This window comes from Salvia hispanica, chromosome 3 (genome assembly GCF_023119035.1).
Source record: "Salvia hispanica cultivar TCC Black 2014 chromosome 3, UniMelb_Shisp_WGS_1.0, whole genome shotgun sequence".
Classification (NCBI taxonomy): Eukaryota; Viridiplantae; Streptophyta; class Magnoliopsida; order Lamiales; family Lamiaceae; genus Salvia; species Salvia hispanica.
Window position 1 is genome coordinate 13,174,736 of NC_062967.1, and position 27,176 is coordinate 13,201,911.

The 27,176-nt window shown below is 37.3% G+C and overlaps 4 protein-coding genes across 4 annotated transcripts; 2 read left to right on the plus strand and 2 right to left on the minus strand.

Moving 5' to 3' along the window:
• The first annotated feature begins 2,467 nt into the window (after positions 1-2,467).
• Positions 2,468-5,334, plus strand: LOC125209319 (pectinesterase-like). Its single transcript, XM_048108921.1, has 2 exons — positions 2,468-3,518; positions 4,501-5,334. The coding sequence occupies exons 1-2, from the start codon at positions 2,531-2,533 to the stop codon at positions 5,190-5,192; spliced, it is 1,680 nt and encodes a 559-aa protein (XP_047964878.1). The 5' UTR covers positions 2,468-2,530; the 3' UTR covers positions 5,193-5,334.
• A 6,216-nt stretch (positions 5,335-11,550) lies between these two features.
• On the plus strand, positions 11,551-12,960 carry LOC125209220 (mitochondrial uncoupling protein 5-like). The gene has a single exon (XM_048108823.1). The coding sequence runs from the start codon at positions 11,818-11,820 to the stop codon at positions 12,787-12,789; it is 972 nt and encodes a 323-aa protein (XP_047964780.1). The 5' UTR covers positions 11,551-11,817; the 3' UTR covers positions 12,790-12,960.
• A 4,933-nt stretch (positions 12,961-17,893) lies between these two features.
• Positions 17,894-19,958, minus strand: LOC125209321 (heat shock cognate 70 kDa protein-like). Its single transcript, XM_048108923.1, has 3 exons — positions 19,745-19,958; positions 19,163-19,540; positions 17,894-19,119 (listed from the first exon to the last, which is right to left on the minus strand). The coding sequence occupies exons 1-3, from the start codon at positions 19,956-19,958 to the stop codon at positions 17,894-17,896; spliced, it is 1,818 nt and encodes a 605-aa protein (XP_047964880.1).
• A 370-nt stretch (positions 19,959-20,328) lies between these two features.
• LOC125217140 lies at positions 20,329-27,113 on the minus strand. The gene is made up of 23 exons (XM_048118974.1): positions 27,091-27,113; positions 26,499-26,583; positions 26,095-26,399; positions 25,787-25,932; positions 25,617-25,673; positions 25,343-25,477; positions 24,886-25,004; positions 24,460-24,777; positions 24,249-24,336; positions 24,055-24,160; positions 23,848-23,958; positions 23,589-23,752; positions 23,373-23,493; positions 23,023-23,247; positions 22,753-22,943; positions 22,417-22,584; positions 22,190-22,295; positions 21,974-22,111; positions 21,697-21,861; positions 21,404-21,604; positions 21,104-21,298; positions 20,958-21,029; positions 20,329-20,838 (listed from the first exon to the last, which is right to left on the minus strand). The coding sequence occupies exons 2-23, from the start codon at positions 26,572-26,574 to the stop codon at positions 20,689-20,691; spliced, it is 3,357 nt and encodes a 1,118-aa protein (XP_047974931.1). The 5' UTR covers positions 26,575-26,583; positions 27,091-27,113; the 3' UTR covers positions 20,329-20,688.
• Positions 27,114-27,176: the final 63 nt, after the last annotated feature.

Consider the following 27,176-nt stretch of genomic DNA (forward strand, 5'->3'; position numbering starts at 1 on the left):
TCATATTTTTTGGACATGGTGCGTACTGTTTCTAACATTTCTCTAATCAGAAATAACTTTTATAACTTATCTACTGAGTTTTTCTATAGGGATTTTAATCTTCAAAATAATCTCTGTGGTTTAATTATGCTAGATATTTTACTGACATTAAGTGGTACACAATTAAAAATCACAAATCTTGGTCTTCAATCTTGCATGGTTTGCTTTGAATTGTACAAGACTTCGTTCGACGCCTTGACTCTTTTATCAAAAACCTAGTTACATCATTTAGAGCATCGGCAATGGTGCTTAGGCCAGCCATAGGCCAGCCATTCTCTCCCCTGCACGTCAGCAACACTAAAAAAACCACCTGCCACATCAGATTTAGGCTATAGGCCAGCCGCAATAAAAATAATTCACAATATACTACATTTACGGAATTAAAATTACGATTAAAATACGGAATTAAATTTACGACACATATACGGGAAAAATAATCCATTCTATTAAAAAAAAGTACAAAGATTTTAAAAAAAAGTACATGATTTTTTTTTTTAAAAAAAGGCTTCAACACACGAGCCCCGCCACTCTCTACTCCTCATCGCCGTCGCCGTCGTCCTCGTCGTCGCCGCGCCGCCGCCGCTGCCGCCACCCGTGGTATCTGAGCCCACGTCGGAACCCCCCAGCCGTGACCTCGTGATCTCTAAATCGGCACGCATGCTCTCGAGCATCTCGTGAAGAAACCTAACAATAGCCTACCTCACCCGAAAAATATATCACTTGCTCTAGGAGCTTGCCTCCAAGTCAAAATCTACTAGTACAAAGTCAAAATATTCCATTAATTTTGACTTTTCATAAATATCATAGTACAACATCTCGCTTTAGTCTTTTGGATTAGGTTAATTTTGCTTACTCTGCCCGTTATTCATTATTAGAGAGGTCGATAATGACATTTTTCACTATTTATAACTCAGACAAGTTATTACTTCATTCTTGGATTCTATTACTTCACTTACATGTACATATGTATTTATTTAGTGATATTAATGGTTTAATTTGGATGCACGCAGCGGTGGTCGGCGATAGCTTTCTCGCCCGGGACATCATGCATATGTTCTAGAGCACGGAGGGGCCGTCGTACCACCAAGCAATCACCCTCCGTGTGAACGCCGATCTATGTGCCTTCTATCGGTGCCACATGTTGGCCCTAGTAGGACGCACTCAGACTCTCTATGTGACTACGTCCACTTCCTCCACCACTTCTACGTACACCGCTGCCTCATCGCCGGCTACTCTCTTCTACGCTGCGTCGCTGAGTATGAGAACCTCGGCGCCTGCGCCGGGAGGATGGTAGGGTGGCGTGGGAGAATAAAATAGTATACCGAAATCATTTTTTTGGAAAATTGTAGTAGTATTAAATTTAACTCAAAGATTACTCTGTGGTAAGTGGAGATTACATATTACACTTGGGTGCTACATCTCTAACTGTTTTATGGTGTACTAAAAACATGAAAAGATTAATTATAGAAAATAAATAGAATCAAATAACTGTAATTATACTACGTTAGTATTTTTTTCAGTATTAAATTTTGTAGCGTTTTGTTAGTACGTTAAATGGAGTAGAAATGTAGAATGTGTCAATTCAAAGTGGAGCTGAATGTGTTGGACATAAAAAAAATTGGTGATCCTGTTTAGATATTAAAAAAAAAATCACGTCAAAAATATTATGAAGTAAAAAAAAATCAATTTGAAAATAAACGGAGTGTGTATAACATACTTCCAATTTAGACCATTAGATTTTCATCTAGATGGTCATAAAACCTCAAACACGGCTTGCATCGTGAATCGTGGTTGCCGGAAAATCGACAGTCGACTACTACATGAAAGAGTCGAAAACATGCATCATCCAAGTATAGGTAAACTACAGCTTCTTTTGTTGCTTCGAGCATAATAATATACTACTCCATAATAGTTACAAAAGTTTTAATTTGACAAAAAAAAAATGGAAAAAAAATGATTTGCAGTGAAGCGTTCATATGAAAGGCGATATTTAAGTCTCTTTAATTTGTATTAAGAGAGTTCACATTTGTCGAAATTAAATAGAGTACTCCTTCCGTGATAATAAAATTGAGTAATCCTTCTGTGGAAAAATAAGTAATTACTAGTACTACTGTACTACATTATTTTTTTTTCGAATGATTTAAAGTTTCATTTAATTTTTCTATGTTGTCATACTCTAAGAAATAATTATATTTACATTATAGTTACTATAAAATTAATTACATTAAAATGAGAATCATATTTTACTAATTCTTTTCATCAAATTTCTTTAACATTTCTAAAAATTCTCACCAAGTCAAAATGTGATTTTAAATATTAGTACTAGACAATGGAGTATTGTTTATAATCATTTGATTAATAAAGTTGTTCAAAATAAAAATAAAATGCCGACAAAAAGACAGTGAAAATATGTAGTAGCACTATGACACATGCAACAAGATATCCTTATTTGATTCACCACAGAACTTACTGCTCAACAGTCTCAGTAACCATGGAAAATATGCCATCAGGAAAGCTCCACACAAACAAGCGAAAAATCCTAATCCTCTCCGCATTCCTCTCTCTCCTCGTCCTCGCCGCCATCTCCATCCCCCTCGCCCGCCACATCCACCACGCCGCCGCCGCCGCCGCCGTAATAAGGTCCACCTGCGCCGCCACATTGTACCCAGAGCTCTGCCTCTCCACCTTGGCTGCGGCGGCCCCAAAGGCTGCCGCAGTCAAGAGCAGCAGGGATGTGCTTATCACGGCCCTGCGCTACACCATCTCCACGGTGGAGCGCAACTACTTCACCGTGCGGAAAGTCGGCCGCGCTCGGCGGCAGTCGCTAACGGCGCGCGAGAAGGGCGCCCTCCACGACTGCCTCGAGACGATCGACGACACCCTGGACGAGCTCCGCCTCAGCGAGGCAGAGCTCGCCGACCTGGGGCGGCTCGGGAACTCCTCCCTCGCCGCCCACAAGGAGAATCTCCTCACCCTCCTTTCCGCCGCCCAGACCAACCAGGACTCGTGTCTGGACGGCTTCTCCCACGACGGCGCGGACCAGAAGGTCCGCGCCGCGCTGGTAGCCGGCCAGACGCACGTGTTCCGCCTCGTCAGCAATGTGATGGCCATCATCAAGGACTTGTCGTTTAAGGAGTCGGCGGCCGAGGGGAGGAGGCTGCCGGAGAAGTGGCCGGAGTGGCTGCCGGCGGGAGACCGGCGGCTGCTGCAGGAGTCGGCGGCGGTGGAGGCGAATGTGACGGTGGCGGCAGACGGGAGTGGGGACTACCTGACGGTGTCGGAGGCGGTGGCGGACGCGCCGCTGAAGAGTAGCCGGAGGTATGTGATTCGGATAAAAGCCGGGGTTTATAGGGAGAATGTGGTGATACCGAAGAAGAAGACGAACTTGATGTTCGTCGGGGATGGCCGGACAACCACCATTATCACCGCAAGCAAGAACGTCGTCGACGGCAGCACTACCTTCAATTCCGCCACCGTTGGTTAGCCTTCAAATTTCAATTGAATAGTGTTCGTTTTTATAGATAAAATAATAATGAATTATCTAATTAGTGTGGTAAATTAAAATTTATTCAAATAAGTCGTTTAACTAAAGTAATTATGTGATTGTTCTAACTCAATGTAAATTACTAACAGGTTGTAAGTTGGGTATGAATTATTGGGAAAGTAGATTTACAAAAATTTCACTTTTTGAGGAGATGGGACAAAACGTTCATGTGCTGGAAACTGTTAATTTTTGGTTATATTGTGACTTTAAATCTATGGGACCATATTCTGTTTCAAATTATTTGAACATGGGGTGTACTGTTTCTGACATTTCTCCAATCAAAAATACTTTAATAACTTATCTACTGAGTTTTTCCATCGTATATGTAGGGATATTAATCTTCGAAACATGTTGAACTGTGGTTTAGTTTTGCTATTTTTTTATTGACATTAAATGGTACTCCTATTAAAAATCACAAATTCTATGAATTAATTGTGTTATTTTTCCAATCCGAATAGAATAGTAGCAATATTTTTTTGATGGACTTCTTGATCTTGCATGGTTTAGTTTGAATTGTACATCACATATCGTCATTTCAACGCCTTAATTCTTCAAATTAAACTTGTTACAAATCTTGTTTTCCATTCATCATTCATTGTTAGCAACAATCGCCATACGATCTTTGTCTACCACCGTCTACACTACAACAACTACGTTTTTCATGATTCCGACCCAACAAAATTCCATGTGCTAAAAGTTAGGACTTTTTCAAGAAAAATTACACTTCAATTTCAAATCCAATTGGGATCGGGTTAGCCGTTAGACGAATCTTAAAGTCAGAAAATTCCATTAATTTTGACTTTTTATGGATTTTGGGGCTTACATTAATTTCTATTCTTTGTACGTCATTCATTATCAGCGAATGTCGATAACGACTTTTTTTTACTCGACTAATGATTGAATTTGGATGCATGCAGCGGTGGTCGGCGGCGGCTTCCTCGCCCGGGACATCACGTTCGAGAACACGGCAGGCCCATCGAAGCACCAGGCAGTCGCCCTCCGCGTGAACGCCGACCTATGCGCCTTCTACCGGTGCGACATGCTCGCCTACCAGGACACCCTCTACGTCCACTCCCTCCGCCAGTTCTACACCGGCTGCCTCATCTCCGGCACCGTCGACTTCATCTTCGGGAACGCCGAGGTCGTCTTCCAAGACTGCGACATCCACGCGCGCCGCCCCAACCCGGGCCAGCGCAACATGGTCACCGCCCAGAGCCGCAAAGACCCGAACCAGAACACCGGCATCGTCATCCACGGCTGCCGCGTCGGTGCCACGTCGGACCTCCGGCCGGTGCAAGGCGACTTTCCGACCTACCTCGGCCGGCCGTGGAAGGAGTATGCGAGAACCGTCGTGATGCAGAGTGAGATTTCCGATGTGATATCTCCGGCGGGATGGCATGAGTGGAGCGGCGACTTTGCGCTTGCTACTCTGTTCTATGCGGAGTATGGGAATACCGGCGCCGGGGCCGGGACGGAGGGGAGGGTGGATTGGGAGGGGTTTAGGGTGCTAATGAGCGCGGAGGAGGCGGAGGAGTTTACGGTGGGGAATTTTATCGGAGGTGGGAATTGGCTGCCGGAGACTGGCTTTCCTCACTCTCTTGGCCTTTGATTGTCTCATTTTTTGTGTTCTTCCTTTTGATTTATGTGGTGAAATTATATGACGTGATGAAATTATTTTTTGGATGGTTGTAGTCTTGAATTTTGATTCATGAGACTCGATATTGATTTGTGGCATTGATAATTTCAAACAATTCATTGGATTTAAAAGGTATGGGTGATTGAGATATTCATATTTAAGTTGTCTCGTACCAAATATATAAAGTAAATACAAAATCAATTTAAATGTCGGTGGATCAATCTTCGTATCGTCAATTGGTTATGGATGGAACCTCTTTGCGATTTGGTTCATATCTCTTTCACGTGCGTGAAATACGTTTCGATAAAAAGAATTGTACATAACATGTCCAATTTCACGATATATACACCTCAAATATTTACCATTTTATGATCTTATCACTAAGTCAACATGTGCATTACATAAAATCATCACGTGAAAATCAACGGAGTCTATTCGAACATAACACGGGAGATTTCGTACAGGATTATGTAGTTTATAGCCCGAACTTTAGATATTTTCATAAGGGTTCGATTCTATGCCTTGAAACTATAGGTTAGTGGAATGTTTTCATCCATTTTCCTCTGTTTGGTTCACATTTGGGAAAGGGTTGTTGACCCGGAAGATAAACCTGACCCGTCTCACTTTTTGGATAGTTAACCAATTTTTTGAGCTATCTATACCTCCCCTCCTCCCCTGCGATTAGTTGTATCTATGGTTGCAATAATTAATGCTAAATTAGATTTTACCAACTTCTCCCTCATCCACTTCAGCAAAATTGCTTCAAACTGCTTCAATTGAGAGGGAGCCTAAATCTCACGCCCAATTAAGGCGAACAGAAATTGGGGCTAATACAGATTTGGGAAAGAAGCATGCATTGATAATCTCAGGATGGACAGGAACACTTTTGGAAGGCTATGTCACCTATTTTTACCGCTAAATTAGGAATCTGAAATTTCGCTCCTATTTTACCTCTAAATTAGGGTTTAAGGGTAACATGGGGTTTACAAATTAATTCAAGGGACATAGTGGTCTTTTTGTTTGCATATTCTATTATTTTGTTATTTTAACAAAATCTACAAAAATGTGGCTGCAGAATTCCTAAACTGCAATCAAACAATGAAAAGGGTTACTTATCTCTATCATGAAAAGTAGGAAAGTATTATAAACTAGTGATAGTATTTGCTTTCTTACATTTTCCAACATACGCAACCAATCAAACCCTAAAAGTGATCCTAACTTTAAAAAATGCAAATAAGTTTTATGATTGTAGAAATAAACATGATCTGAATTTTAAAACTACAAAAAAAGTTCACTCCAAACTATCAAATTTGTAAAAATTACCCAAACTTAAAATAAGAGTACCAAATTTATTTCCAGTGGCGGTGGGAATTGTAGTGGGCTTCTGATTGAGTCTTGGTCTTTATTTTTTTTTAATTAATTTAAGGTCTGACTGCGTAGGACGGCCCAGTCCACTAGAGAGGTGAGCCTTTACAAAATTTCAATTGATAATTCTCCCTCCGTTCCTTTATATAGTTTAAACACTTCCTTTTCACAGGGAGTTTAAAAAATGAATATTTAGTGTGTCAAGTAAATAGTATATAATAAAAAGAAAAATTAGAGAGAGAAAAAAACTTGGAAATAATAATAAAACATTTATCAAGTTCTTAAAATAACATTTCAAAGTAACAAATCAAGTATTTTATTCACATCAATCCAAAAATTATGAAAGACATGAAATTTGTTGAGCGAAACATTTAATCTTCTTTGAGTGATATAATAAGTTTCCATATCAGAATAAAAAATGTCATAATTCTTGCAAATTGAGATAACCTTATTCAAGTTAGTGTCTCAATCTATCATCCCTCATTTTCTATAATTGAATCGTTGTTAACATGTAAAGCCCCACCAATAATAGTGTTTTGATCTCTTCTTTTCAAAGCAAAACACAAAATTGTTAGTGAACTGAAATATAAGTAGTAATCATTAATTTCTCTCTATAGTACTAGTATAATTCTTGCATGTGTCATCTCTCTTCCTCTATTTTTTGTTTGGATATTGAACAATAGACTTGATAATTGGACCATGAGTAATGAATAGTAAGCTTTTGAATTAAAAATGAGAATCAACATTTTAATTTATAATAATATTAATAATAATTATATTGTATACTTTTAAAGTGGTACATAATACATTTGTACCCCTTGTTCTACTCTGCCAGGCAACATTATCATTTTCTATTTTCAATAATAAATCATCCTTATTTTTTAATATTTAAATAAATAATAAGTTTTGTTTACTTCAAATCATTTTTATCACATCCTTTTCACCGGCCAATATTTTGAAATAAAATTATATTCGTTCATATTTTACTTTTATTTCCAATATTACAGTCAAAATAATTTCATTTTTTCTTTTTCTTTGAAAATAATTTCTATTTTCTTGAAAAGTTCTAGATGGGCCTGACAAATTAAGACACCCTCACCAGATACAGCCTCACATTCTTAGACTCGACGCGGCAAATCGGTCACGCCCATTTGTGGAATGACACGTGGCGCCTTGTTATCAAAAGTAGGTGGCAAAAGGTAGAAAAATCATACTTTCTGATTAATATCTCTCCACACATATAGGAATAAATCAAACTTAGATAGTTTGTCCCCATATACACCTCAAGGGTCTTTTTCTATTGTCAAATTGATTCAATTTTACCCTTTTTCCATTTCACATTATAATATGCATAATGTGGCCCTTAATTGCATTAATTTGTAGCATTAGGGGTCAAGTCAACAAAGAATTGGCCTATTTACTGGCTTTTTAGCCAATTCAAGTTGAGTTAGTTGTTGACTTTGTATTACTAGACCAAAAATATTTCATAGTTTCATAAAGAAGCTTTCAAAGCATAACTAATTGGTGGCGTAGTGATGGAGCAAGGTAGCAAATGGGATAGTTGTAAGTAGAGACGGATGCGGAAATTTGTTTCGAAATGATAATTTTCATATAAATTGGAAATTTTGGATAATATTTCACATAAAATAGCAAACATAAAAAATTCGACGATATTTTGGGGATGAAAAAGAAGTGTATTTGTTTAGTAGAGGCTTACGTTCTTCCTTGTTTGTTAGTGTACTTGTATATGGTTGTAGTATAAAAAAGTATAGTCTAAATATGTTACTATCAAAATTAGTAGAGGTTTTCAATAGAATATTAGTAGGAATTCGTAATATGATTTTCCTTGCAAGTTTTGTATTGGAATATTTTTAAAATTCTAGTCATTTTCCAACGCCGAAATTATGAACTCGAGATCTAATTAAACTAATTTCATAAAAGTTGAGTTAATTCAAACAATAAAATAATGCTAAAATTGTGGCCATAATTAACTATATAGATCCTTTATTAACTACGAACGGTAAAATCTAATGATTTTTTAACAAACTTAAAGAATTAAACTAGAAGTACTAGATTTTATTGTTATTCGTCACCATTCTTTATGGTCTCACGTTTTGTTCATTTTTTCTTTCATGAAAAAAGTAGTTTTCATCTCAAAAGGAAAAAAAGATACCTGTGGATTTTATGACAAAAATGAGATTTGTATTCATATAAAGTAGATTTCTTCTCAAAAAGAAAAGGATACTAAGTAAATTTCGTTACAAAAATTGAGATTTAACGGATCTCAAGGTTGTATTAATTTTTACATGCGCATAATTAATATTTTTGGGTGATTTTAAACACCAATTTATCATTGTATAAAATAGGTGCATAAATAATAAAATAAATAATACTTTCTTCAAATTTGTGGACGCAAGCTAGTGCTTGAACTGCAGCCACTTCTCATGGCATATATTCATTGAATATGTCTCAAGAAACACCAAATTATAGAATATTAAGGGCATAAAACCATTTGTTTCAATTAAATATGCATATATATCGGTTGGATACTTCTAGGAATCCAATTCTATGCTTCATGATCATAATCATTCTTTCAATTATTTTTTGGCTAAGCTACTAATTTGCTATCCCATGACTAAGAATATGTGCACATGCAAGTGTTCCATTTGTGCTTGAATGAACCTAGGATTATTCTTTTCTTGGTACTAATTCTTCTCAAGACCAATGGATCATAAATACACAAATCTGTCTAATAATAAATTGTATATTATATATTGATGGAAATAAAGATTTTCCTTTTCTGTTAATCATTAGGGTAGTGGAAATAATTTAAGCTCCTAGCTTAAAAATACTATAATTTATAAACTTAAATCGACCAAATATGCTAATTAACCCACCTTTTGGGAGCAAGGTTATATTTTGAAAAAATAAATATTAGGAGTATAATAGTATAGTTATTCTTGTTCATAAAGCCATTGTTTTGAAAAATTAAAAACAACGACAACACCCTAACGTTTACAAATTCACTGTCACCAAATAAGAGGTTGGAGATTACGTCCCAACGATTATCTAAATAATTCTAGCTCGTAACTAAACTAAAGGTACTAGAAAATCAATTTAGTATCAATGCTACTAAAATCATTAAAACATCAACTTGTCCTGAAAGTATAACTGAAAATTCTAATCGTTCAAATTTGATATGCAACGGTCAGATTGAAGCTTATGAGTCAACTACTTCTTAATGATCAAACAACGTTTAAATCTCCGATCGTGAAGACATCTAAAGTCGGGCACTCTTAGTTCCTAAAACCATTTTAGAATTTCACCCTTTTTATTCGTTTTCACGTTAAAACAACCACACAAGGTGCTAAAGAACTTTGACCTAACTAAACTTGCCTTATTTAGTGGTTAAATATTCTAATTTATATTTTTATGTCTAGTGGTTAAATATTCTATTGATATACAGTATTTCATTTATTTTTATGTCTAATGTTATCGAATCTCTAATTTGTAATATAAAATCACTATTCCACTAACTTCGCTCAAGATACTGACTTCGTTATAGAAAAGTATTTTCTAATTTCTCCAAGAATTTAGTGTTTTTTTGTTGAAGATTATAAAGTCGTCGTGTTACTTTAATATGGTCAAAATGTAACCATTCATATTATTGTGGAAATTGTCAATTTTAGAGAATAAGTAACTTCCAAATATAATTGGTGAGGAGGTATAATAATATGGTTCAAATTTCACTATTATCTCCTCTAGAATAAAATAAAATAAAAACTGATTCTTTTACCAAATATAATGGCGGAGAACATATTTTGCAATATTTTATGCAAAGCTTTGTGTCACGTGTTTTTTATATATTATGAAATCTTGCTTAATTTTATCATCGAATTTTTTTAAAATCGTATCAGGGGAAATTATGAAATTATTTTAAAAATTCATCATTTTTTCTCTCTTGTGACTCGTCAAATCCAGAAAACGTAACTAATATTATTACTTCTACCGTGTACCCTACGTACCATCGAAATTAAGGATGAAATTATTGAATAGGAAATGGAATTAGTAAAAATTTAATGGTGTCGGTTTATGCTTGCAAATATATACAACCACTCATGAGCTCCATTTACACACACAATTATTAATTAATACTCCATCTAATAATATAATGGAGTATTTATTAGTTGTGTTAATTAATTTTATCAACTTATTAATTAATATTTTCTTGGACTTTTAGCAATTTTTTAATTGAAATTTCATTCAAACGACGGAATCTTATATGATCGTGTCGGAAAATTATAACTTTCTATATTCAAAAATAATAATATTTATACAATTTTCTGAATAAAATTTATTAAATTTAAAGAAAAAATGCTAGTTAAATCAAAATATCACGTTAAATCTCGTCAAATTTTAACTTTTCAAACTGAAATACAAAACCTTATAAGTTTTCAGTTTTTTAGAATTTTCCCACAATGATTAATTACAATCATTATAATAAAAAAGAATAATATAACAGTAGATCACAGTGTCATTAATTTTCAGTATTAACCGACTACAAAACAACACTTTAATTGTCATGCCATATTTACATCTGTTTCGACTTTTACCATCATAAAACAATTGTTATAAATTAAAAAAATTGTGGTCTATATATATGGAATAGATTGAATCGAAATCAAGGCAATTACGAAGCCAAAAATTACCTTCACATATTCATAAATTAAAAAAGGCTACAATATATAGTTGGCAAATTAGAATAATTAAAAAATGTGTGTTATATCGTAATAATTGATAAAAAGAGAAAATGTTTTGATTAAAAGGAAAATATTACAGCACAGCTCCAGCCGGGCCCCACTCCACCAAAGCCGCGTAAATATTGGGGGAAAACAATGGAGGCGAGAGAGCGTTGCGTGTGTAAACCTAGCATCCCTCCCCTCACTATATATAGCCTCTGCACTTCCCCCTCTCTCTTCATCCCTTCGATCGTCATATGTCGCAGCGTGCCACCATCCCCCACTTCTCCTCCATCGCTTTCGGCCACCATTCCCATCTCCTGGTTTCCAGTGAGATGAACTCCAATTCCAATTGGTCTTCCTCTTAATCAATTCAATTCAATCCAATCCAATCCCCACAATTCATTGCACAAACGAATCCAATCCCAAATCGTTTTTGCCATTTTAACCCCAATTCAATTTTTTTTCCTCTGAGTAATTTCATCGAACACCTCATGGGCGTCAAAGGCTTCGTCGAAGGCGGCATCGCCTCCATCATCGCCGGCTGCAGCACTCACCCCTTAGATCTCATCAAAGTCCGTATGCAGCTCCAGGGCGAATCCTCCGCCGCCGCTCCTCCTCCTCCCAATCTCCGCCCCGCCATGGCTTTCCCCAATTCCGCCGCCGCCGCCGCGGCGCAGAACCTCCACGTCCCCACCATTCCTCCCCCCCGGGCCGGTCCTCTCTCCGTCGGCCTCCGAATCATCCAGCAAGACGGCGCCGCCGCCCTATTCTCTGGCGTCTCCGCCACCGTCCTCCGCCAGACGTTATACTCCACCACCAGGATGGGACTCTACGACATCCTCAAAACCAAATGGACGGATCCAAACACCAACGTCTTCCCACTCACCCACAAAATCGTCGCCGGATTAATCGCCGGCGGCGTCGGGGCCGCCGTCGGCAACCCCGCCGACGTGGCGATGGTCCGGATGCAGGCGGACGGGCGCCTCCCGGCGCCCGACCGCCGCAACTACAAGAGCGTCGTCGATGCCATTTCCCAAATGACGAAAAACGAGGGCGTCACCAGTTTATGGCGCGGGTCCGCTCTCACCGTGAACCGCGCCATGCTGGTGACGGCCTCGCAATTGGCGTCGTATGACCAATTCAAAGAGATTATAATAAATAAAAAAATAATGGGGGACGGGCTTGGGACGCACGTGACGGCCAGCTTTGCGGCCGGGTTTGTGGCCGCGGTGGTATCGAATCCCGTGGACGTGATCAAGACGAGGGTGATGAACATGAAGGTGGAGCCCGGGGTGGCGGCGCCCTACAACGGTGCGATGGATTGCGCGATGAAGACGATTAAGGCCGAGGGGCCGTTCGCCCTTTACAAGGGCTTTATCCCAACGATTTCGAGGCAGGGGCCGTTCACGGTGGTGCTGTTTGTGACGCTGGAACAGGTGAGGAAGTTGCTCAAGGATTTCTGATGAAGATAGGCTGATGATGATGAAGAAGGCTAGTTTAGTCTTTTTTAGAATATTAATTAATATGGTATTTTGGTTTAATTTCGATTTTGTGTTTTTATTTTAATTGGAAGAAATGGTATACTTACGTGATCTGATTTAAGATGCTTGAAATACAAGTAATTTTCTTTTGAATTTTGTCTATTCTTGGATTCGATTTTACGTATTGTGTAACGTGATTATGTTTCTTCCTTTTATTCCATATAAAATAGATTGGCAACAAGAATTTTAATTAGATATAATATCACAATTATTAATTTTCCTTTTGTGAAATTGACAACTATTTTTACTCTTTTCCACGAAAGAGGGTGAAGATAGTTGTTTATTTACTCGTTCAAATGTTTTTTTCCTTCAGTGAAATTGACCATCTTATTTCCACAATAAAGGATGAATGTAGTTTTTTTACTCGTTTACTAATATTGTTCTGTTTAGGAAAATAATACACTAATGATATGTTCTGTCTCTCATTTAAAAAATTGCGCATTAAAAAACATTGGACTATTTTAATTGACAAAGAATTATTAATATTTTAAGGATTTCCATTTTTTTCTTGTTGTCAATTTGCAATTCCATTAATATTAAGTTGGATAAGCTGATTTCAATCTTTTTCTTTCATGTTATACCTTTATTATTTTGTATATAAACCCAACATATGTCAATATTTATTTTTAAAAGCAAATACTCCATTAAGAATGCTCGCACAATTTAATTCTCTCAAGCTACTCTTTAGTGTGGTCACCCAAAATACAAGACTTAGGCTCGTCACTACTTAGTGAATTGTTTTTTCGGTGCATTGAGCATGCTCAATTCAAATCCACCTCTCTTCAAATAAGTCAAGCAAAGATCTTTTTCATATTCGAGTTACATAATAGGAGATAAATGGAAACTATCGCTATTAACGTATTGTGGCCTTAACCTTAAAACAGTGGAAAATTGAAATCTAAAATCGAATAAACATGACTCTTTTGAGGTCTAGAGAAGGCCAAAAGGTATAATTCTTGATGCAAAAATATATGCCCATCTGCGCCACTTTGAGAGGACAATATACATTTATTACTCCAATGTATTATTTTTTATCTATATCAGCATATGATTTAATTCCACGTAATTGCATTCTAATTTGTAAGATTATACAAGGAGTGCTATTTTAATAAATTCTTGAATAATTGGGCTCAAAGTTTCCTTCTAGTAGAGTTAGGTCTTTGAACTAGTAACATATATTGGTTCAAATGTGTTTTTTTTAATTATTATTATTATTGTTGTTGTTGTTGTTGTTACTACTACTATTATTATTATCCCAGCAAGTGATTACTTAGTACTACAAAATTTAGAGGTATTTAAAACTACAACCATTTTAAATAGGGAAAATTAATTATTGGCATTCAACCTTATAATCAAATTAACTAGTGTCCCCTTCAAAAATTGATTTAAATACTTTGATGAACGTGATTAAAAAAATTCACATTATGCACATTTTTAAGGTAGTACCCCATATTTCAGTAATGATATACGATTACCAATACAGTGAGTTGTTTTTTTGAGAGTAAAACTACCAAATCAAAAATGGAATTATTATAAATTTGAATATTGTATCGAGGTGCGGCATTTCAGTGGTCTGGTCACAGCTTTCAAGCTACTATATTAGTCCCAAATTAAATTAAAATTTTCCAAATCAATCATTACTAAAATAATGAGTGTCACAATGAATGAAAAAGAAAATAATGGACTGTCAAAAGTTAATGCGAACAAAACATGATTAGTGATATGCTATCACTATTTTTTCATGAGCAAGAAATTAAAGACATTTTAACTTTTAATAAACCTTCATTCATTCTTTATACTACAATAAATCGCAAAGGGTGAATTATCATTCAAATACTCCATATAAGTAAAATATCATTAGATTTACATCAGCTTTATTTTCAAAAAATTATAAATACCGGTACATTTAAAAACTTAAAACTTCGTATCTTAAATTCGTTTACACTCTCTTTTGTTATTATTCTAAAATTTTCATTTGAAATTTATGTCAAAAACGTTTCAAATCCCAGAAATAAATGTATTTAACGTTAATTAGAGAGTGTTTTGGGCACGGACATGATGAATTTAGAGCATCTCCAAGAGGAGAAGGTATATAGAAAAGGTATATCATGCATTTATCCTTCTAAAAGCATCTCAAGGGGAGAGGTAAATGGAGAGGTAAATTAATATAACTACCATATTTACCTTTTCTTCATGAAAAAATATTCTCCAGGGGGAGAGGTATTTGAGAAGGTATTATACATTTTCCCATTTTAAAGAAGTATCTTTACCTCTCCATTGATGGAGAGGTAAAGTCATATAACCACCATATTTACCTTCTTTTCATAAAAAATCATTCTCCAAGGGGGAAGGTATTTGAGAAGGTATTACACTATGTTTTGTTAATGCTTTTGTACTATTATTTTATTTTTTTTAAATGATATACCTTTCTATATACCTTTTGTCCTTGGAGTTGATTGATTTTTAGAAAGGTATGTTGCACTTTTTGAGAAGGTATAAACATGATATACCCTTTCCATTTACCTTCTCTCCTTGGAGTTGCTCTAAAAAGTAACACATTACAAAGGGAAAAGGTATAAGGAAAGGTAAATTATTTTTTAAAAATAAAATAATGGTATAAAATGCATTAAAAAATATAGGATACCTTCTCAAATACCTTTCCCCTTGGAGAAAGGTTTTTCATGAAAAGAAGGCAAATATGATAGTTATGAGATTTTACCTCTCCATAGATGGGGATAGGGATGTCAATTCAACCCGAAACTCGTGGACCGGCCCGAACAGCCCGGTAAAATGAGTGGGTTAGGGCTGTAATTTAATTACTCGAATACAAAACGGGCTAAACGGGTTGGCCCGAATGGGTTGGCGGGTTAAACGGGTTGGCCCGAACGGGTTGTGGGTCGACCCGATGGGTTGCGAGTTTTAATTATAAAATATTAAGTTTTAAGAGTTTTTTTATATTTTTGAATCCTCAATCTTCGTTCTACACAATTATTAGTCTTATTCAATTTTCATTCTACACCATCCCACAATATCAGCTTTCAAGTTCCACCTCAACTCATTATTGCACCGTCTCATCATCTGTCAATAGTGTCTTACCACCACCAAAGCCAATCAAGACAAATTAAGAACTAACCCATCAAAATCTCAATATATTTATCATTTTAATAATGATCTTTTCATGGAGAATGATTTTTTATAAAAAAAAAGGTAAATATAATAGTTATATTAGTTTACCTCTTTTCTTGGAGATGCTCTTATACATTACATTTTGAAAAAGGAAATAGAGCATCAACATAAACTCAAATAACCTTCTAATTATAGTGACACCAAATTAGATTTGTAATCGAATCAAATTGAGTCGAAAATGCGTTTTTGTGATCGTACTTGACAATTAATCGAATGAAATCGAATTGTATATTTGTGAAACACGAATATCAAATTTATTTAAATACGAATTCTTTGATATGCAAACAATTCTAGTGGTGAGGTGAGGCTTGTGGTAGAAGAATGACTTCATATGAAATTTTTGGCTTTCAAATATAGTGAAAACGTCAGTTTTGAATAGTGAGAATTATCAGTTGTTACAAAACGTCAGTAGTTCTTAATTATATATAGAAACGGTGTTACCTGAAAATTATATCCTTGATGTATAAAATTTTAATTATACGTTTTTTTGTCTTTTCTTCTCAATAAATATGACTTTTGATTATAATTTCTTTTTTGAAATATAGTACAAAGATATAAGTTTATCAGTGTATTCATTACTAGACATCTCTAATGTTTACTTGAGTGAGTTACTCCTAATTACACCCAAGAACATAATTACAAAGACATCTAATTAAATAGGAGTATTAATATATTTAAATAAAAAAAACCCAATTGTAATGATCATTCTAATGGTAGCCGAAATTGCTATAGGACTAAAATTCCACAAAAAAAACGTGTGATATTTGCTATTTCCTCCAATTGTAAGGAAAATTATGTAATGCTCTCAAGACCCATAAAAATGAAGTTAAAGTGTTTGATTAACTAACTATGGTTTTGTTTGGGATAAATTAGCTAGATTTTACCCGAAAAACAGGTTGAAAAAACAAAAATTAAGTTTATGTGAATTGTGTCACAATCATAAATTCAATCTTATCTAATCCATGAAATCGAACATCACCGCTAATATTATTCTAATGGACTATTCAAAAACCCAATAAATGTAGAGTTTTATACTTTCACACAAGTCAAGTCTTGGAATCAACAGAACTTGTATTTGAACGACATCAATTTTATGATTTAAATTATTTTTAATTATTTTTAAAGACATGAAATCAAATTTAATTACAATAACTAAATTAGTGTTGATTCTAATACTTATGTTCATAGATTTATTTTAACATTTAACTTTTCTCTTAACTTCTAGGACTCCATCCGATGTCAAGACTTCTTTCATATGTCTTCTAAAATACTTCTACCCACTCCGTTCATTTCCGCAAAGTTCAAATCTAAAACATCACTTTTTCAACACCAAATCACACGTCTATCTCTGTTGATGTTTCAAAATGAATTACATTACCACCCGTTTCTTTACATCAACACGTTTTGTTCTAACTCAAGATTAATTTGCACAAAATTATCATGCAAAACAGAACCTCAAAAATAGTATTGTGGCCTAAAAACAATAGTATTAGTTTCACGAAACTATATGAAGCCATACAAATTGGCCTTTCCTACATTTACTCTTCCATTCAAATTATTAGCACATACTCCCTTCTTCCCCTAGATCGTGCTCCTCACATCCCACACCCCGCCCGACAAAACTAGGTGCACCTATGTTTTCTTAAATATTATGCCCAAAATAATGTCTCACTTGAGGCGGGACAGAGGAAGTATATTCAAGCAAGATGTATGAAAAAAGAGGAAAGGAAAAAAAAAGAAGAATCAAACAAAAGAGACCATATAATTAAAGCATAAAAGTGCCAAAAAACATAAGTACTATACTACTACTAAAACTAATATAAGTACTAACTTTCCACACTTAATTCATTTTGTGGATGATGGGATCGAAAACAGTCCGGAGCTCCTTCATCTTGCCTTTGAAGTCATCAACTTCCGCATGTTCGTTGAAGATCAACCACTGTACAAAAGACTTGAACGCATCCTCCATTGTCTCCTTTTCTTCTGCTGTTAGCTTTGCTGCACTTCTAATAGCGTTCCTCATGTTGTACGCGTAGTGCTCCACAGCATACCGCGCCTCAACCTTCTTCTTGTGTTTCTCATCCTCCAACCTATACTTCTCCGCCTCCCCAACCATCCTCTCGATTTCTTCACTGGACAGCCTGCCCTTGTGGTTGGTGATGGTGATGCTGTTCTTCACTCCACTCTCTGTGTGCTCCGCTGACACATTCATGATACCATTCTCATCGATGTCGAACCACACTTTGATTTTAGGAACACATCTGGGCGCCTCGGGAATGCCTTGCAGTATGAATTCCCCTAGCAGATTGTTGTCTGTTGCCTTGCTTCTTTCGCCCTCATACACAGCAAAACTCACAATCGTCTGATTGTCACGTGTCGTGGTAAAACCCTTTTCCCTCCTTATCGGGATACATGTATTTCTCGGAATAACTACACTCAACACATCTCCAATAACTTCAACACCAAGAGACAAAGGAGTAACATCCAAAAGAACCAAATTCTGCACTTTCTCATTGCCTTCATTACTCAGCTTGGCAGCTAGCAACAGCTGCTGCACCTTGGGAATCCTGCCTTCATTACTCAGCTTGCCTTCGTCTGGATTAATCGTTTTACGCACCTCCTTCCCACCTAACAACCCCTGCAACAGCTGCTGCACCTTGGGAATCCTGCTCGACCCACCCACAAGCACCACCTCATCCACGCTGCTCTTCTCCATCTTCGCATCACTCAGACATTTCTCAACCAGCTCCATGCACTTGTCAAATAAATCCATGTTAAGTTCTTCGAATTTAGCACGACTAGCAGTGAAAAACAGATCAATCCCCTCACACAACGACTCAATCTCGATTGGGGTTTCAAATGTGGAGGAAAGTACCCTCTTTGCCCTCTCACAAGCGGTCCTCAATCTCCAAACCGCTTTTGGATTCCCGCTATTATCCTTACCCTTCCTGATTTTGAACTCATTCATGAAATAATTCAACATCCTGTTGTCCATGTCTTGGCCTCCAAGATGAGTATCCCCGGTAATAGCCTTCACTTCAGTGACATTTGCCTCAATCGTAGCAACTGTAACATCAAACGTGCCACCACCAAGGTCGAAAAAGAGTACATTCTTTGCGGTAGTAGCTCCTATCCAGCCCGTAAGCAATGGCTGCAGCGGTAGGTTCATTGATGATCCTCATAACATTTAGACCAGCTATAGCTCCAGCAGCCTTGGTGGCCTGACGCTGAGAGTCGCTGAAATAAGCAGGAACGGTGACAACAGCATCCGTGACAGCTGATCCAAGATACGCCTCGGCAATATCCTTCATCTTGTTAAGCACCATTGAGGAGATCTCCTCAGCAGAAAACAGTTTCTCCTCCCCTCTGTAGGTTACCGCGATCATAGGCTTGTCATCAGCGCCAGGAACGACCTTAAACGGCCAATAATTCATGTCACTCTGAACCGTTGGATCATTGAATTTGCGACCGATCAACCTCTTTGCATCTATGTAACAAATAACTTCAATAAGTAGCCCTAAAGAAACTATACACAAAATCTACAAAATAAAATTATGCAGAATCAGTTTACTATGATAAACTTTGATAGTAAAAATTCTAACTGAGACAATTATTTATCTTTGTCGCACATAGAACAACAAATACAACATGGCAGGAAAACAGGAAAAATAAAAGAACAAAAACAAAGTACCATAAACAGTGTTGATGGGATTATTAGCAACTTGGTTCTTAGCAGCATCGCCGATGAGCCGATGGGAGTCAGTGAAAGCTACGTAAGACGGCGTGGTGCGGTTGCCCTGATCGTTGGGTATAATCTCAATGCGGTCGTGCTGCCATGCCGCCACACACGAATACGTCGTCCCTAAATCGATCCCAATTGCCCGTCCTTTCCCCTTTCCCTCCATTAATGATGCAAGCAACAAGCAGCTCTGCAACTATTAATTAAAAAACAAAAATATCAATTCTCAAAAACATGAACATTTTTCACCAACGAATTGACAATGCACTACACCTAAACAAGTGAGCAAAATCAAACACCAACGTTGAAACGAACACCTAGTCTGAAATATGCTTTATACAATTTCAGCTTTTTCTTACTTTGATACCATTATGTATACTGAAACTAGTTTTTATCCCCTTATTATTAATCCAATGTTGCCAATTCACTTTGATTTTAATTGGATTATTTATTCATATTTGTAATGTTACCACTAATATTATTCTAATGGACTATTCAGAAACCATTAAATGTTAAAGAGTTTCATACTATTTGTATTTGAATGATCTAAAACATAAATTTCAATAAGAAATCACACATCTATCTCTGTTGATATTTCAAAATTAATTTGAATATTACCCCACCCATTTCTTTACATCTAACTCAAAGATTAATTTGAACAAAAAAAAGCCTCGAAAACAGCAATGTGGCCTAAAACAATATTAGATACAAAAAACTATGAAGCCATACAAATTGGCCTTTACTATATTTACTCTTCCATTCAAAATTACCACGTACCCTCCTTCCCCGAGATCGTGCCCCTTACATCCCACATCCCGCCCCGACAAACTAGGTGAACCCGTGTTTTTTAATCGAGCACCATAGCTCCAACGAGCCGCACTTTGCAGCACCTTCCTCTAGAACAAGTAGTTGTCCTTGTGATTCTGGGCATCTTTACACAGCATGGATCGCACTTCCATGATCCGCTGTGGGGGCTCGAGGTCTTTCTCCTGCAGCGCGTTGCCAAGCAACTGCTGCATCTGGGAAGCAAACGTGTCGTCTAAAACCTGAAAACACAACCACCAAGCAACATTACAAACCAAAAAAAAGCATGGTTCTTGAAATGTATCAAATTGGGTGAAAAGATAACGATTCAATAGCATATATATCGATTGGTTTGGCTTACCGAAACAGCGACTCGTGAAGCTTTATACCAAGATTTGTTCTCTTTCCTGTCAGCCAACAGCTTCAGGATATCCTGTGCATACAAACAAGATTGAGATCAGTAACTAGTAAAAAGATGCCTGATGACTGCTTTGACGCGCTTCCAACCTGCCCGGTGTGATCCCAGAAACCTCGACAGATATTGATGAAGACCGGAGTGTCAAATACGGCGTGCAACTGATCTATGGTACCGGCAACCAATTCCTTCAAAGGTTGCATCCTCTGTCGTAAATCAGATACTATCACGTGATCTTTCGCTTCTTGGATTATCTTCTTGAGCTTTGTAGCATTATGTAGATTCATCTGCGTAAAAAGGAATTCAATCTCAGTAGGGCGTAAGCGAAACCTATTAATACGAGTGCAGTTATCGAAAGAAGCATATGTTCCGAAATGCATTGACATACTCACATTTTCAACGAGTTTATCGACGACGGCTTGCACATAAGCTCTAAATTTCGATCTAATCATCACCGTAACCTCGCTGAGACAATCTCCGGGTGCCATATTTCCGCTTTCAGGAATGCAAGAGCCCCAAGACTTCACCTGTGCTTCTATCTGGGGACGTAGCACATCGAGCAACCTTTTCATTGAATTCAGCACCACTCCTAACTGAAAACCAGAAAATCAGAAAATCAAAATTGGCTTCGATAACGACATGGGAAGATCAAAATACTACAAATTGAAGTGGAATCGCAGCATACATCACTGGTGACGTTGTAAGGACCGCCATGTCCCTTTGCGAATTTCTGGACATATTTGAGACCCAATTTAATCGGCAGCATTGAGTTCTCCTTCAGTGGAGATAAAACTTCGACATACTGCTTCTCCAAGCTCTCAACGACGGCCTTCTCAACCTCTGCTATGGCCTTTTCATAAACAAAGCATTGTGTAAGATGAAAGAACAAAGTCACTTGGAAGAACTAATCATCAGAATATAGGTAAGAGCGTGCTAATTCAGATTGTTAAACTCGAACGTACATTTTCCAGTGTAAAAGTGTATTCCGGCCATCGACTGATTATGACATCATACTCGGAAAGCGTCCCTTTTATCCTCTCATAGATGTCATCAACGAAAGAAGTTGTCGAGTGCTGTGTTGGTAGGCTGGAAAATTTTACCTGTCAAGCAATAAACGTTCAATGCCCATGTCCGGCTAATTGGAGCGCCAAATCAGTAAACTCGGAGGTTTCTAATACCTTGTCAAACTTGCAAAATTCAAGCAAAGCGAGACGCTTCTCTTGGATCCAACGGGTTATATGCATGTGAAACAACTCTTTAGCGTCAAACCCGCCTCTAACAGGACTGCAAGAAAGTGGATACACAATAAACGTAAATTGATAGCTCAAGGCATGTAAAGACTAGTGTTTACATGACGAGTTCAACAACGGGTGGTGTTTACATGACGAGTTCAACAACTGTGTACCTAATATTCCATAAGGCAAGATCCCTTTGAAAATCAGAAGTAGCCATGACGAGTTCAACAACAGGTGGTGTTGGTCCTGCAGGCGGGCATGCAACGAGGAATGCCTTTAACCTACTGAAGAGCTCCGTGCTGTATATGGACGACGAAAGGTTCGGAAGATCTACAAAACTGCATAAACCACAAGAAACTGATTGTGTAAGAATCGGTAGTCGCAGATATCTGTCAATGCTTGAACAAGATATGAGATGAATATCAAGAGAGAAATTTGAAACAGCGTCTTTTTATTAGAATAAAACCTTAAACGAACCCCTTCTACAAAACAAATGGATAATTTACCTGGGAAGAAGATCCTGCTTGTGGATTTGAATATCAGTCAGAATCTCGTTTCTGACATTCCAACAAAGTGATTTCATTTTCCTATAAGCAGTAGATAAAGCCAACGGATCCATCAATGTATTATCTGTGCTGCTCGAAACAAACTCATCTGTTTCTGACAAATGCCTTCTGGACCTCTTCTTTGCAGCATTCTGCATAATGAATTTGTCAACCAAATCAGGGGAAGTTGTTCGCTGAGAGAAAAATGTCTAGCTTGAAAAACGTTCCTACCTGAAAATATCGACAAAACTTCGCCTGTGCCTCAGGAGAAAGTATATCATGCAAAAGCTTGTAAAGTTTCAAAGCAGGTGTCAAAGCAGGTGCCGCAACTCCAGTAGCAGGTCCAAACACATCTGCTATGCCCGAGGGCGACGACTCATCAAGTGACTTATAACTCTCGAAAAGCAATGTAAGCATCTCCTCAACTTCCTCAGAGACTTCTCCCAAAATACGACCCTAGTAATTGAAGGGAATACATACAAGTACACAAAATTATAAGCTAGCTAGATGAATTTACACGATCAACCTTCTGATTTCAAAACGGAGAAAACCTTAAGGAAGCTCACGAACGATCAAACTACCTCTTGGTGACTCAGCGTATTCTTGTTTTTGCCTTTGATTACAACAGGTAGCAGCAACTCGTGCACCAAATTTAGACAGTCGGCAGTTGGTGTGGCGACATCCATAACGTATGAAAGATATCTGGTAGACCAAAATTAAGTGAATCACATAAATTAATGGAAGTGATGGCAACAAGTCATTCCTTTTGATACATCATAGAACTCAAATTGCGGTACCTAAGTTTTGTATATGCATCGGAAACTCCAAAATAAGCGGCAAACTCATTGACCAGCCACTTCCATGATCCATTCAGCAATAAGTTCCTTTGCTGAAACTGTTGGACTTTCATTGCAGTCTCCAACACACAGTCATACGCAATGGTCTCCGCAACAGATGTACACTTTAACATAAAAAATCAAACTTAATGAAGTTACAAAAAACAAAAATCTTTAGGTATGCTATTGACTATCATGTAAGATACAACAAGAGACGTACCTTGTGACTGTTTTCATCTAGTGTAGTTGAGTAATTAATGCTAAATTGTATTTTCCCTACTTGCTCGTGCTCTGGCTCACTATATATATAACATGACCGAAGCTTCTCCCCCTATTTTAAGTTCATTAAGAAAACTCAATTAGTTAAATCATTGCAACAATATCATGCCTTTATAACATTAAAAATCAAAGTGAAGATTCTCCATACCGATTCATCAACAATATCAGCCACCTGAAGTACAGCATTACCGCAATATTTTCCCTTTTTATCATGGACTTCGATTACCAGATCATCTCCAAGTCCATCTGGCAAGCTGTATGCAGTACCAGGATAATTCTCTTAACCGTGCATCGAATGTTAAAGAATAATAATATATAAAGTAAAAACAAAATTGCACGTACAATACACGAGTTTCACCAGATCCCGGCTGCATTCGCACTGTATCCTCTTCAGGAGAACTTTTCAATTTCAACAAACAGGTGTACGATTCTGTAATGAATAAATATGTGTATAAATAAACGTATAACGAATGCGAATCCAACTAAAACTACAAAAGTTAACTGTATAACATCTCGTCAAAAAGAAGAAACTCAGTAAGACGAAGAGTTCTACCAGGAGGAACATCTTCGTGAGATGTCGAACTGCTCCTCCACGCACCATATCCAACTTTGATTAGCACAGGCACTTCTTTTAGACACTGACGAGTTCCCACAACGACATACGTCATACTTTGCTGCAACTTAGAACCACTAATACGCATCACCGGGGTTACACGTTCTCTTTGTAATGCTTTTCTCTCAGCAGAGAGGACAGTCTTCATGTTCGACAGTCGAAGTTGGAGGGAATCCAACTTCACCATAGATGACGACTTCAGAGATGATGCAAACGCACAGCCAGTAGGTGCATCCAGCCCCATTCTCACTCTACGCACTGCAAAATTACCAGTTTTACAAAGATATTATGCACCTGCCACCTATACATATTCTAAAGCTCAATTGCTCAAATGAATTTTCCTATGAGAAACATGTAGATACGGACCTTGAATTTTAATCTTGCCAATGGTTTTTTTGGCCTTCACAGAAGCTCCTTCACTAACAAGCTCTGTGTTCTGCTTTTTCATAAGTTCGTCCTCTGACTGCAACAATATGTTTCTCAACCTATGAAAATTGGTTGAATTTTATGAGCTTAAGCTTTTTAAAAATAGGATTATACCAGTAGCTTCTGTCAGCCAAGATGTTCTTTCCTTCGCTATTCTTATAATACAAAATGACCAGATAGATGAGGTCAAAATACAAATGTGTAACTTGGGGCTCTCTTTGGTAATCTAAGTCCACATATAATTATACTCAGTACGAAGTTAATTACAAATACACAATATATCTGGAGGAGATAAAAAGCTACAGCATAGAAAAGATCATGGTGCTTAATGACATCTTCCAAACGTAAATTACAACCAACGACGAAAATAAAAGAGAAGGGCAATAACAGAAATTACCCGAATGCATCCCTCAACAATGCACATTCATTTTCCAAAAATGCAGGAGCTTCCATGCAGCCCTTGGCCCAGGAGTTAAGACAGAGCCTTACACATGCATCATAGGAGAGAACACCGTACCAGTAACCCAGCCCACTGCAGAAGGTCAACAGTATTTCATATAGGTGCTTTGTAACTCATAAGAAATTCAAACGAGGATCACAAGGCTAAGCTACACAACCGCAATTATATCAAGGAAACTTTGAATTAATAGCGAGAATAGTAGTTAGTTTACCTTGCATGAAATGTAGGATATTTAGAAGGTAAAGGATGAGAGGGAACTGCAGAAGCCCTGCGAAATACCAAAAATAAAATTGAGTAATCTACACAAGTATAATCTATAAGTCACTAAGTATGAGTTGAACCGGGACAGATGAATGGTCTATAAATTCCCAAACTTAATACCTCACTGATGCTTCAGCGGTACTAGCTTCAGTAGCACCTGATGTTCTTAAGGAAGGTTTAGCATCAGCTCGAGAATCCCGAACTTGATTGATATGCGAAGAGTCATTGAACGGAGGAGCACTGGGGATACCGCCATCAATCTTATTCTGCATTAAGGACATTGCAGAACCACTATTAATATGAGAAACTCGACAATAACAAGAGCCGATCAGCAGTAAAAATTGAAGACAATAAAATGAAATAGGCTATAGCAACTATAGACTGCAATTATACTTAAGCACACATGAATACAAGCTGAAAGTCCTAACCTCTCTCGATGTCTCCACATTCGACAACGAACTGATGCCAGAGAAATTGGTGGCCGCCTTGAATTTTTTCTCAAGCACAGTTCCCCTTTCGTGCCTAGGAGGTGGAATAGAACTTGCTTCCGAGTAAACTGATGACTCATCATCCTCACCAAAACCACGATGTGTAGTTGAATATCCACCACCCCGCCCTCCTTGTCGATCTAAAAAGTTCCCAATCCCACTAGCATAACCACCGCGTCCGCCATTGGGGAGTTTATCATCCTGCGGAGACGCTTCAGGGGAGTAACGAGTGCCATAGCACTCCCCTTCAGAATCAGACCAAGTATCCATATCAGACTCTGATACGTTAGAGGTCACCCCCGTAGGCATGTACCCACTTCGAAACCTAGAAACAGACGGCATACCAGAGCTGAGCCCGGCTCGGTACCTCAATCCCACAACTGGATCAGATTGTTTTCTCTGATTCGACATCATAGACATGCTTCCCCCCTAAATACAACATTAAATCAGTTCTTCACATCACAAAATTCACACAGAAAACACAGCTTTCAGAAGCATAGGCGCAAGAGAAACGATTCCTAAACGCATACAGCATTGCATCATAGTGAGAAAAGTGCAAGAAAAGAACAGAATTTGGGGGAAAAATTACTGATAAAGTAAACCTAACAAATATAAACACATAAGCAAACACACAGAAACCCACAAAAGAAAAACCTTAACTTTCCCAATCAAACACAATCATGAGCCTTAACATACCAAATTCTGAAGAAAACTCGGTCTTGCGGCAGAGTGTTTCAGCAGCTCTTTCACACTCTTGCTCTAAAAGCTAAACCATTTTTCCAAGAAAATCAGAAACAAAAATCCCCACAAAAAATTTAACTAAATTGGAGACAATGCAGCAGATATCACAGTAAATATAAAAGATTTCAAGATCCCTCTTTATTAAAAGTTGCCATAAGTAAACAAATATGGAGCAGCACGCATAAGCTCACTCACATTGTACAAATCTAGTAAAACTAGACAGATAATTAAAAAGAAATCTTCTGCTTATTTCCACAATTACCTATCAATTGACAAGGGAA

Excerpts from the sequence above, each read along its gene's own strand:
- LOC125209321 (XM_048108923.1), bottom strand. The coding sequence starts at position 19,958 with ATGGAGGGAAAGGGGAAAGGACGGGCAATTGGGATCGATTTAGGGACG. Across the intron at positions 19,541-19,744 it reads TCCCATCAACACTGTTTATG|ATGCAAAGAGGTTGATCGGT; the intron begins GTACTTTGTTTT and ends TTTGTTACATAG. Across the intron at positions 19,120-19,162 it reads GAGCTACTACCGCAAAGAAT|TTGCTACGATTGAGGCAAAT; the intron begins GTACTCTTTTTC and ends TTGATGTTACAG.
- LOC125217140 (XM_048118974.1), bottom strand. The coding sequence starts at position 26,574 with ATGTCTATGATGTCGAATCAGAGAAAACAATCTGATCCAGTTGTGGGA. Across the intron at positions 25,674-25,786 it reads ACCGCTGAAGCATCAGTGAG|GGCTTCTGCAGTTCCCTCTC; the intron begins GTATTAAGTTTG and ends GGTATTTCGCAG. Across the intron at positions 24,161-24,248 it reads TCTGGTGAAACTCGTGTATT|CTTGCCAGATGGACTTGGAG; the intron begins GTACGTGCAATT and ends TACTGCATACAG.
- LOC125209319 (XM_048108921.1), top strand. The coding sequence starts at position 2,531 with ATGGAAAATATGCCATCAGGAAAGCTCCACACAAACAAGCGAAAAATC. Across the intron at positions 3,519-4,500 it reads CTTCAATTCCGCCACCGTTG|CGGTGGTCGGCGGCGGCTTC; the intron begins GTTAGCCTTCAA and ends GGATGCATGCAG.
- LOC125209220 (XM_048108823.1), top strand. The coding sequence starts at position 11,818 with ATGGGCGTCAAAGGCTTCGTCGAAGGCGGCATCGCCTCCATCATCGCC.